This window comes from Pararge aegeria, chromosome 6 (genome assembly GCF_905163445.1).
Source record: "Pararge aegeria chromosome 6, ilParAegt1.1, whole genome shotgun sequence".
Lineage (NCBI taxonomy): Eukaryota > Metazoa > Arthropoda > Insecta > Lepidoptera > Nymphalidae > Pararge > Pararge aegeria.
The window spans coordinates 3,888,373-3,900,923 of record NC_053185.1 but is presented as its reverse complement, the minus strand read 5'-3'; the positions used below and the strand labels follow the sequence as shown (position 1 = coordinate 3,900,923).

Below are 12,551 nucleotides of genomic sequence, written 5' to 3'. Positions count from 1 at the left end.
CCTTCGTCGTAAAGATTCGTACTGTTTGTATCCTCTTCATGTTGTATATGAGAAGCCTATAGACCAAAGAACAATCATGACAGTTAAATGGCAGAAACGACAGTTATTTGAATTCGGATAGTTATTCTTTTGTGGTTGTTTTATTTGAATTAGTTTTTGTTATTGTTTCGTGAAATATCATAAATCCTTATTGTGTTTTAAATGTTGAAATACATCGATAATACATTATGGATACAACTATGCCTACTCACACTCCCATGCAAGCAAAAACGATGGCAGAGTTGCTACCCGGGATTAAATGTACGTTTCATTTTCATCACTAATCTTAGAAACCTATATGACCTTTGCTCAGATTTCTCCTAAATCTTATAATCTCATTGAGTTTAACTTAACTTTAATGGAACCAGTGAATAGGGACAAACTTTCTACGCCAGATAAACTATTGTCGTCGTTAGTGTCAAATAAACCAAGCTACACTGTTCATGAGCGGCGGTTATCACTTAACATCTAGTGACCCGCTTATTCGCATGCCTGAAATAATAAATCAATAAAAAATAAGTTACCTGCATTGAGTAAAAGTAGTATGTCCAAATGTAAACCATTGCTACCTATTGCAAAAACCTTTATATTAACCCAAACTTCATAGTTTGTAATTGTTGTAAATAAGAGAAACACATTATTTGACTGTGCGGCATGCACAGTCAAATTAAAGAAACAATCATACATCAACATCATAGCAATTGCCAAATAGGAATAGTTTTAAACCCCTAAGTTGATCTACAGGTGTTATGATTAACCATTACACAATTTACAACACACTCGGTGTGTTTATATTATATTGTACAATAAAAACCTTATATGTAATGCAAAACTAAAATTTTACCAACTAAAACTATACCCCTAAAAGAAATTATAACATTATTGAACTAAAAGATATTCTCTAAAGACACTAAATTAAACTAATGTCACTCATTTAATGAATTGCCTAAATACTGAAGCATAATTTGTTTTGTTTTCAGCTATATTGTCTAAAGATACAGTGATGATGCTAACTTCAAAGAAAAAGCCAAGTTCTAATATACATCAGACGCGGACAACTGGGAAAATCATCAAGCCAATGACTATTGCAGAAATGAAAGGTATATTATGTGTCAAAGCTCTATTAACTACTAATACTAAGGATGTCAAAATGTGGAGTTGCTTTTGCATATCAAAATCCACTGATATTTTGCCAGATAAACAATTTTATACAGCAGAATTTTACATGCAACTGACTTAACGATTTAGAGTTCAATCTTGTACTAAAGGTCCAGTAAGTCCACACGCTAGACTACAGCGTAAAATCTGATAATTTAGAGCAAAGACCTATGCTTTGTAGTGGACAGTAACCCTATTAATATTATAAATGCAAAAGTTTGTATAATTTATTGTAATTTTTATATAGTAATAAACAAGTTGTTGCCTTACGTATGGTTTTTTGCAAATTCCATGGCTGCGTTAATTATGGTTTATTGCAACTCCTTTATTCCTTGGATAAAAACTAACTAATAACTTTAACTAACTTTAGTCCAAAAAACAAGTTGATTGATAGCTTAGTTAGGTTGTTAAGGAGTGACAAACAAACAAACACTTTTGCATTTGTAATATTTGTAAGGATAATTGACAGAACAATCATATGGCTATAGTAAGCAGAAAACCATAGCCTATTAGCAATAGTTCACAGGGCATTTAAAGAATATGTCCAGCACTGTGCACCTTGTGTTTATCAACCTGTAGTGTAGGTGTTCAGCTTCAAGTGCCTGTAATTGTACTGGAAACCTCACCGACCAGACCAGAACACAGCATTGCAACAATGCTGCTCAGGGGCTGAAACAAGCATGGCGGTTGTACTTCCCTTTCTTGGTTAATCTTAATCCACTAGTGGATTAATGATAAACTTAAAAGTTTTCATTGGTATTATACATACAAAGTCGAATGTGTACATAGCAGTGAGTAGTGATGGCAATAACTAAGTTTTAAGTTTATGAATGTATTCATAAACTTAAAACAAATGCTTTAAACACACCCTGGTCTAAGAAGAAGCCCACAACAAACTCAGCTGGGTGTTCTTTTTGTTATCACCAACTCATATTGTCATTTGAAAATATTTAAGAAGCAACTTCTTAGAGCAATTGTCCACACCCAAGCGGTTTAATGTTTACATAATTCTTTATACTATAATGGGACTTTTCTATAAGCTTTTGCTTAATACAAACTATATGTGTGTACTAACTTATATATAAATTACAACACTCTTGGCACAATCCTTTTCTTGCTGTAAGTCCTGTCTACGAAGGTTGCCTGTAAGAAATTGCTTGTCAACATTGCTTATGGTATACTTCTTACTGTTTCTTTCCCTGTATGTTATATGTGCAATAAAGTGTTTCTTCTTCTTCTTAAAACCATAAGTGCTGCAGACATAATTCAATGATTTTGACCTATTCTTCTCTTTCTAGCTTTAAGAGGACCCTTGCCTAGAAAATATCCACAGCCAACAACTGCTAGTAAAGCTAAACCTTGGAACTCCTCAATAAAGGTTGACAAAACTAAAACCCTCACTAAAGATGGCCAGATGAAGCATAGTACAGCAAGAAAAGTGCTCAATTTCCAACCAAGAGTAAGTACAAATCTTTTCTGATGCTGCTTTTAAGGCTGCTTTAAGGCTAGGTTTGTTTATTTTGCACTTCCAGTCCAAAACTGACTTATGCATCCGAAGGGCACATCTTGTAATATTATAAAAATGTAAATATTTTTAATGTTAACAGCCAGCAGCAAACAATAGGGCTACCATGATAGCACCTGTGGCCAGGAAATCGATTCATCCTCAAGGTAAATGATTTAAACATTATCAGTATCTCTTACAAGTTTGCACATCATGTACAAATAGAGTTAGATGTTTTAGTCAGTTTAGATACTTTAATGTAAGCGAGACGAATCTCATGCTTTCATTTTTCAAATTGAATTTTCACAAAGAATTATTATAAATAAACGATATTGCTTGTCCATTTAATTTTGGTATATCAAAAATCACCTAACGATCAACATTGTTGACTGCAACAAACTCGTAATATGCAGTCTCTATATACCGAAAAAATCATGTTTTTCAAAACTTTATTTCAGTCAAAGCAAGTAATCGAAATGGCATAAATAGAATCAGTGGCGTATCTAAGATACCAGAAACACCAGTCTTCAATCAACCATTTCCACATCGAGTTCCAAAATTGAAAATGAATAATATTTCATTCAAGTCAAATGGCGATGACAGCTTCTTACAGAAGGAGAAAGAAATAAACGATTTTGAAGAAAAATCTAATGCTTTAACTGAAGAGCCAACATTGGAAAAAATTGCTGAAATCTCACCACCTGTTTCAACTCCTTTCAATGATTACAGAAATGTTAGAGATTATTTCAATAACAGTGAAGCTGAACACTCGGTTTTATGGAATGATAACACTATAATGTCTTTTGAAAAACCTTCAGAGATCAAAGATAATGTTAACCGAGATGAAAGCGTCATAGTGTCGCTATGTGAGATGCTAAATAAAGCCACGGTCACAAACGCTAACAACAATAATCAAGAACTAGGTGAGTTAATCGAATTTGAAAGGCAGGCAGAAAATAATTTGAAAATGATTGATAATGTTATGGGAATGTTAAATAGTATGAAGGAGAAACAGCGTATATCTCTGCAGTATATCAGGAAATTAAAACACGATAAACTCCAAACGAACGGTGCAAAAGATTGTAACGTTACAGTTTTAGAAAAGGAATATATTGCTAATAATTTAGCAAAAACCAATTTAACAGAGGAAAGTAAAACAAAACCAAAAACACCTAAAATCAATACTGTGACAGTGAAAGAAGAGAATGTCAGTCCCGAAAAATCCCCTATTAGCAGTAGACCCACAGTGATTAAATCAAGATCGCCGTCGTACAAGATACCAAGAAGAAGTATTGGTCTTAGAAAAAAAGTATTCTGCAAGTCAATGCCGAACGTTTCAGATGGAACACAGACGCCAAATAAAAACATGGATAGGGCACTAAGTATGTACATGCAGATTAAGGATCAGATGACATTTCTCAATACTCCGTTGGCGAAAGCCCGTACGGAAATTCCAGACACTCCTGCGATTACATCACACAATTTACAAAAGCAATTAGACAAATTGTATAATGAACGCTGAATTTAAAATTTATCTTGTACCAAAGTGAACGATTGTGTTATTAATTTCTATAAAACTATGATCATATAGTACAGTCATTTTAGTACATAAAGTGGCTATCTCGTAAATATTCTGAAAGTTTTGAAATTTGGTAGATTTCATTAATAGGCTGGTTGAAATATACAACATAAAATCAATCGTAGTTTTATGACGAAACTATTAATTTTACATTCTTTAAATTACTTTATTATGTAACTTTTTTAATAGTTATTTTCTATTTCGTCTTTATTGATAGAACAATATTCTCTTTAATATGTGTATAAATGAAAATTTGAAAAGAATCTATAGAGATACTAAATTACTTGCATTGATGGTATGAGAGCTGTAGCTTAGTTGGCAAAGCAATCGGGCTGCGATTGCCAGAAATAAGCAGGTTCAAATCTTGACAGTTTCAACATATTGATATGATTAAGATTTGTCTATTTGCTTTAATTTAGTTGACATTTGTATACAAAAATTGGCATCACTGTCTTCTCAGCAGGTAAGTATATTAAGTAAAGTCACAGCAAATGTAATATTAAAGTAGAATGGAAACCACCAACAATCGTCCGAAACAGCACATTCACACAGATGCACGCTTTTACGAGGCCCCTAAGCTATTACGAAGTAGTTTAGTCGGGATTACGAGACGAGTGGTCGCTCGTTTTACTATAGTGTAGGTAGGTCGTGTGGAGGGTCTAGTTTCCATACTGTTTTAGCTTATACTGTGGTATTTAGTCTATAAGAACGGAAATAATTTCATCTTTAGGTAAATTTAATTCTTCGTAGATTTGACCGCAATATATTATAATTCGCACCCGACGTGGATTATTTTTGAATATATTTTTATTAAACACTCTTTACAATAACCAGTAATAAAAGGATAACTTACACGATAAGACACTAAAAATTCTGTATAATATAATAGTGTCATATGAGTAATGAGTATAAAGTGCGTCAACTTCTTACTATGCTTTGCCAAAGTTAGGATTTGGTTTCTTCGGGTAAAATAATGAATTATTCTTCATGTAAATGACACTCCTAACGAACAACCACATACTATCGAAAATCGGTGATTAATTGAACACAATAATATGTACTAACTATTTTTTATAAATATTAAAGTTATTTGCAACAAGCAATAATTTGTTAAAAGAAATATTATTTACATAGTTAATGATTTTAGTTTTATTAATTGGAAATCATTAAGTATCCATTATTATTGCCAATCATAGCATGTAAAGTTCAAAAATGGGAATTATTTCATCAAAAAATAAAATAGTTTTTTTTTGTATTTTAATCTCACCATACAGAATTGCAATGCAACAAACGATTCCAAGCACTATGGGAATTGTAATCGTCAGTCCAAAAGGTTCATTAATGATTATACACTACCTGATCCCAACTGTAGGCTGTCTAAATAAATATCCTACATTTCACAAAACATTAAAGCCGAGCGGCCTAGTCGACTCACTATAAACTCATTACACCGCCCGCAGGCTCGTAGCGCAGACTGGTAGGATTACACGCTAGGCGTGTTTCTAGCACTGGTAAAGCGTATTCGACACAGGTGCTACGAGCCTGCGGGCCCCACACGCCTGGCGTGTAAAACTTATCGCAACAGCTATGCGGCTCTTACGCAGCAGGTGTGTTATTACATCACTCGTAATTTCTCATTTATTTATTGACGAACATGAAAACTCAACACTTGTCGTGTTTGAAATATAGCATTTTTTTTTGTTGGATGAAATAGAATAATACTTTAAAATATATTGTGTAGTGTAGTGGTTGCTACCCTTTTACTGACTAAAGATATGTGCATGTGACTAAAGCTGTTATATCCTAATAAAGCAAAGGGTAAATTTTTAAACAATTTAGAATCCTGCGTGTAGGCCTACCAAATCTGAACTAAAATTGATGACAAATTATTATACGTTTTTAACTCTCATTTATTTACATATTATTATTTTTAATATAGCTAGGTACATTCCGATTCAAACTTGATGTTGCTGCGAGTGTAGCTTCGCGTAGGGCGTCAATTGTACCTTCCCGCCGATTGGCTGATACTTCGAGAAGTCATAAAGTTAGAATCGGACTATACTCATCTAGCTTTAGAATATTATCATGTGGGAGCTACAGGTTAGCTGTTAATAGCATAATTTTAATTGTATTGTATAAAATAAGGTTTATAACATAGTTCTTTAAATTAATTTTGTATAGGTATAATTTTTAAAGATTTTAAAAATATAATTAGAATGAAATATATTATTTGCTTATGAATCTTTGTGTTTCTAAAAATTATTTATCAATCTTCTGCCCATATAAATGCATTTCACTATTGAACATTTTTACAAAAAAGAAGACAGGTCTTTTTTATGAGCTTGCATGAAATCGCTCTGCTATTCTAAATTAAGAAGCAAATATAGTAAGTAAATAGGTAAATCTATATCTACCTATACATATAATAAAATCGTAGACAAGCTGTGTCTGTACCTACATTAAAGATTTTTACAAAGAGATAATTAGGAGTACATTAAAAATATACAATAGAATGTAAAAAACAATTTTTGTCGGTTTGTGTTGATTTTACTACATAACGCCGCCAGTCCTAAACTGATGTCATAATTTTATTTTACTGAAAAGGTTGTTCTTTAGTTTATTTATGCCTAAATTTTGTGAAGATCAAGTGAATATTATTGAAGGTAGATAACAACAAACAACTGATTTAACGGTTCATAATACATACAACTCTAGCCACACCTAGGTGCGCTGCGTTCCATAGTTTCCAGCGGAAACAGTGCAGCGGGACACAGTTTTGTCTACTTGCGAATTTGATGAATCCAGAACCTGTAGTGTGTATTACAATAATGTATTATAAAGCACGAAGCTTGTGTAGTATTCTTGGAAAACGAGGACTTTAATTAAATAATTCTAATTTTCAAACCGACGGTTTTCCTATTATCAAATTATGTTTTGCCACCAAGCATCAGTCATAAATACATAGTGACATATTACAATTATTCACTGGTCTGTACTCTGTGGTTTCAATTTAAAATTTTGAGTTTCTACCATTTTTACTATAATCAGATTGTAATAATATTGTTGATATGTGTCAATAAACAGGCAGTCCCAGAGTACAGTGTACACTAATATCATATTCGGTAACCTGTGTTGAATGATTATGTGATAAGTGATAACATAATCAACATTTAAGTGATCAACGTCATTAGGTCCTGTTACTAAGATAAATTCAAGAATTCTCCACCAATATTAGCAAGTGTTTACAAAAACTACCAATAAAAATGTCGCTATCAAAACCAGTAATGAATTTAGTAGTGTCGTACTTACAGAATTTATATCTGCATCCCATAAAAACTAAAGCTATAACCAGGTAAGTTTTCAAGTTATTTGTGGATAAAATCAACATGACTTGCTCTTTTATGTTAGTTATATAATATCAAGTTCAAAGTGCATTTAGAATTATGAATTTAAAAATCTAAGCTTATAGTTTACTAGGGTCAATAAACACTGTCGTTATGATACTCGGCTTTTGAAATAAGAATTACTTTTAAAATTTAATGTTCTAAGTAAACAAACAACAAATAAAACAAAAAAAGATTGAGAGTTGGTACTAGAAACTTATAATAGAAGGCATAAACAAACAATAAAGATCATCATCGTTTAACAACCCATTACTGGCCCACTAAAGGTCTCTAGGTTATTATGAGAGTTCTAATAATAACTTTTGTTTTTATAGACTAATATTATGTAAAGCTGTAACATAGGTATTATATATTTTTCTGCCATGTTGTATTCATGAGTACAATACCAAATATACCAAACAAGCCTTAAGAGTTTGTGGTAAACACTTATATTTACAAGCCACACTACGCTTTCCAGTATGTAACCATACTGGAAAGCGTAGTGTGGCTATTCCAGCACCTTTTGTCTCCAAAGTATATCTGTAATCTAAGCTATGAGACAGGGAGTTGCTGGATACAAGCAACACGAACCTGTAGTTTGTGGAAAACCCAACAAAAGAACTAAATACAGTGGATAGATGATGGAGGATCCATTGGATGTACTGTGGTTAAAATGTTGATATAAAAATATAGGCATAAAAAAATACTAACTCAATTTTTATATCATGATTAACATTTCATTTACAGCTGTGTGGTTGGCTCAGCAGGTAGTATAGCATCCCAGCTAGTGTCTGGAGATTCTGTGAGACTTGATCCTGTTTTAGCCTTTGGTTTATATGGGTAAGCATATATATGTTTTTTAATATTATTTTTTTTAATATTATTTTATATTTTATGGTAAGCATATATATTTTTTTTATCTTCATAACATTTTTAATTTGCTAACAAACTTGGTTATAAAGACAAGTAGAACTAAAACAATAAGTTGCAACCTTGCTATACGGGGGGTAAAGCAAATGAAGATTATATTATTTAAACATTGAATAAAATAATTATTTGAATATAAATAACATGATTTAACATACTTTCAGGTTAATATTCGGAGGAACCATTCCGCATTACTTCTATGAGTTCATTGAAAGAGTGTTTCCCCAAGAGACGTCAGCATTCCCCTTAGCAAAGAAGCTGTTATTTGAAAGACTGATCTTTGCACCCTTCATGCAGGCGTTCTCTTTATACACACTAGCAAGATTTGAGGGCAAGAATCACAATGCTGCACTGAAACAGTTAAATGCGTTATACTTGACTGTGTTAGAAGCCAATTGGAAATGGCTGACGTTATTCCAAATTATCAATATGGCTTTTATACCTCCCATGGTAAGTATACTAACTGTTTTGATCTTTTAACTATTGCTGGTTGTAATGGAACGCACTTTGTCCTTCAGGTCAATGTACAATACAATCATTACTTCTTTTTTTATTTTCTGTACAGCAAAAAAGTCCATTATTTGTTCTGGTCTAGCCTGAATAAATAGGCAGTGGAAGTTACAAAACTGATTATGATATTGTTGTAGCAATTATGTGTTTCTTTATCCTTCATAACTTTTAAATGCCTGAACAGATATGGATGTATTGTTAGATTCCTTGCATCATCGCGAGGGACATAAATTATTTTGGAAAAAAAAATTAGCGCCATGTAGGCGCCATATTGAAATAGAACATTGGCAGTTGTGTTATTTAAATATTGTAGATTACATACTTATTTGATGTAAATCTATACCTCTATACAAATAAATGAAACAGTACTTAATCATAAATTGATAAGCAGGCAGTAATCATACCTACTTGTTTATCATATAAGTTATGATAAATTTGAAATGAACATAATAAAACATCTTATTTTAAAAATGCTGTTTACTATACTTCTAAAGTAATATTAGAAAGAGAAACGATTTTTTTGTTTGTTGTTTACACAAAAATCTGAACAGTTTTTTTTAAACGTTACGTCGTTATGTACCTACGTCATTATTTGGAAAATCCTGAAATTAATTACACATAATAATAAACCTTTTTCCTTATGCAAATTATCCTGCAGGGATAATAAATAGAATTTGTCACCTTTTAAATACCGCGTTAGTGGAATGGTTATTTATTTATACCTAATCTTTATTTGTACAACACATATTCGGAAAAACAACAAACACTTCAAGAATGAAGTAAGATACAAAAAGCGGCCTTATCGCTAAGTAGCGATCTCTGGCCAGGCAACCTTAGGATTACGAAAACTAAAAAGAAAAACGAAAAGGTGGATTACTTTTTAAAACATAGAGACGAATGTCTACATACTAATACATAAACCGGACTATACAAATACAATAATACTATTGATAAATATAAAAAATAAATATACTAATACATACTTTAACATACCTGCCATAAATACTTAAATCAAATATGAGTTTAGTAGATTTAAAATAAATAATAGTCGTCTTTATTCAGCGAGATTTTTAAATATTGTGCCCAGTGACTTCAACTGTCTTAAGTTAAATGGGACTGCTACTAATAATATGAATCTTTAGTTTTTTTTTTTTTGAATTATTGAAATACCAAGCATACAGTCCAATGGATGTTTAGTGGAAAACCATTGCTTATTAACAGGGCAATACTAAGCAGGGCACGCAAGGAACACGTCCTGCCACCCTGTACCTGAGGCGTACGGTAGGTGTTAAGCCTCATGTGTCTGAAATACATCGGCCACCACGCCCTTCAGATCGGAACACAGCGATACTGCATTGCCGGTAGCAATAAGCATCGCGGTGTATCAGCAATAGATGGATAAAGAATTAGAAGAAATTTATATCAAAATACCCACCGACTCAATTTCATGAATTTCAAAAGTTTTATTATTTGCCCACTTTTTAAATTTACTGTAACAATAGTTATGAATTATTTTATGATATAATAGAATTTATTAAAATATTGGAGACACTCTTATTACAATAGAATACGATTCAATTTGGTCCATCTATCGCTGCTAGAGCGGTAACACTTCGCTAGAAGAGCTCTGTCACCAAAACCTCTACAATTTTTTTTTATAAATATTTTTTTTCCTTGTTTTCAGCTACGGGTGCTGTTTATGAATCTCGTAGGCTTCGGCTGGGCGATGTTTGTGGCTTCAAAGAGGAGACAACAGAACAAAGGAATAAAGAAGGATTAATTTAGAGACTGATAGATAGAAATCCGCAGATTTATTTCAGAATTAAAGGCTGGAGTGTAATTATATTATTATGGGTGTGGAAGATTTGTATACTGTTTTTATAATGCATGGGGGTATTTCTCCGCTCCAAACTAAAGTGACCTTGTAAGTCTACAAAATGCTGATAACTATAGTCTATTTTTTCTTACTTGCCTTATAATGAAAATAACCTTTTTGTTATTTTCTAGTGTAAAGTTTATTTTCCAATTGTTGACAAAATAACAAAACTCACGTAAAGAAAATCTATTTTTACGGATTTTTATTTTATTTTATTTAAAAACATACTTTACACTTAAAAGTAATGATAGGATTGTTTCCAATATAAGAAAATTTGCAAAAACACTAATTTAAAAGAACGCACTCTGTAACGCAATGCCTTCTTATATTTTTCCGAAACATGGGAATAGCCTTGGATCATATTGCATTTTTCGAAGTTTATGATAACTATGTAATAAGTAAATTGCCTTCAATTTTAGCGCAAATTTTTTTTAATACAATTTGTAAACTTAATTGACAGATCTATCTTTTTGCGCAAGAAGGACGGCAAAGGAAAACGTTTCTTTCAAACACTGGTTTTCCTTGGGGTTCTACACGAATTTAACAGCTTTTATAGTATTTTATCTGTAATTGTGATGTGATAAGATGACTTTGAACTGTATTATCTGTTAAGGTCCTTTCTGATAGGAGTGATATTTTATAAAATATTTAAAAGATTTTATTGGAATGATATAAGAGCTATTTTCACACAATTAGGACCTTTGTTATAAATTTTAAATGCATATATAAATATTCGGAACCGACAGGATTTGAACCTGCGAATCTCTAGCAATCGCGGACTGAGAGCCGCAGGTTCAAATCCTTTCAGTTCCGAAAAATTTTATATGCATTTTAAATTAATAAAATTGTTAATTCCTCCAAGTGTAAGTAAAAACACTTTTAAAAATTATAATAATTAGGACCTTCTCTTTAACGATTAGAAAATATTTTCGCTACTCTGCTTCAGAAAACGAAATTATAAATTAACGTTTTAGGTTCGATCAGTAAACATTGGAATCTGTACCTTATTACAACTGGTTATGTAAGTATTTCGGTTGGGTAAATATGAAATGTTCTGTCTTACCAGCTTGTTGTGCACTGGCTGACGTTGCGTTTTTGAAGCAAGTTACAGTTAGTAAAATATATAAAAACAAAAAAAAATGCATTTTTATATATGTACTTATTTTCTTTTCAATAATTGAATTTATATACTTATTATGAAACTAATATAGATAATGGTGTATTTTTGATACATGATTGATGGATAAGAAAATTTAAAAGTTTGTGATATATTTTGGAAACATATACATTCCACTTATTTGTGTGGTGCTCTTAAAAGTAAGGAAAAGGTGCAATAAATACATTTTATAAATATTAGGTACTTTATTTGACAACAGCAAAAATCTAATATTTCTGATATTATTCCTATTTTATAACCGCAGATATAGAATCGGCTGTAATTCTGTATAAGTTGGATCGCATACTGCCGCCTAAAGCCGCAACGCTATTGATGCGTTGCGTCAGTATGCTATTAGGGTGAAAACACACTTGTCAACATCGATTCGCATTCAGCTGAAGGTAATCAGTGTTAGGAGT

The 12,551-nt window shown here is 31.9% G+C and overlaps 2 protein-coding genes across 2 annotated transcripts; both read left to right on the top strand.

Annotated features, from left to right (window-relative positions):
• Positions 1 to 72: 72 nt before the first annotated feature.
• On the top strand, positions 73 to 4,252 carry LOC120624535. The gene is made up of 5 exons (XM_039891138.1): positions 73 to 300; positions 1,020 to 1,139; positions 2,496 to 2,656; positions 2,805 to 2,868; positions 3,160 to 4,252. The coding sequence occupies exons 1-5, from the start codon at positions 228 to 230 to the stop codon at positions 4,221 to 4,223; spliced, it is 1,482 nt and encodes a 493-aa protein (XP_039747072.1). The 5' UTR covers positions 73 to 227; the 3' UTR covers positions 4,224 to 4,252.
• Positions 4,253 to 7,310: 3,058 nt separating this feature from the next.
• Positions 7,311 to 11,113, top strand: LOC120624472 (peroxisomal membrane protein 2). The gene is made up of 4 exons (XM_039891040.1): positions 7,311 to 7,632; positions 8,411 to 8,503; positions 8,755 to 9,040; positions 10,785 to 11,113. Exons 1-4 carry the CDS (start codon positions 7,544 to 7,546, stop codon positions 10,878 to 10,880), a joined length of 564 nt encoding a protein of 187 aa, XP_039746974.1. The 5' UTR covers positions 7,311 to 7,543; the 3' UTR covers positions 10,881 to 11,113.
• The last annotated feature ends 1,438 nt before the right edge of the window (positions 11,114 to 12,551 follow it).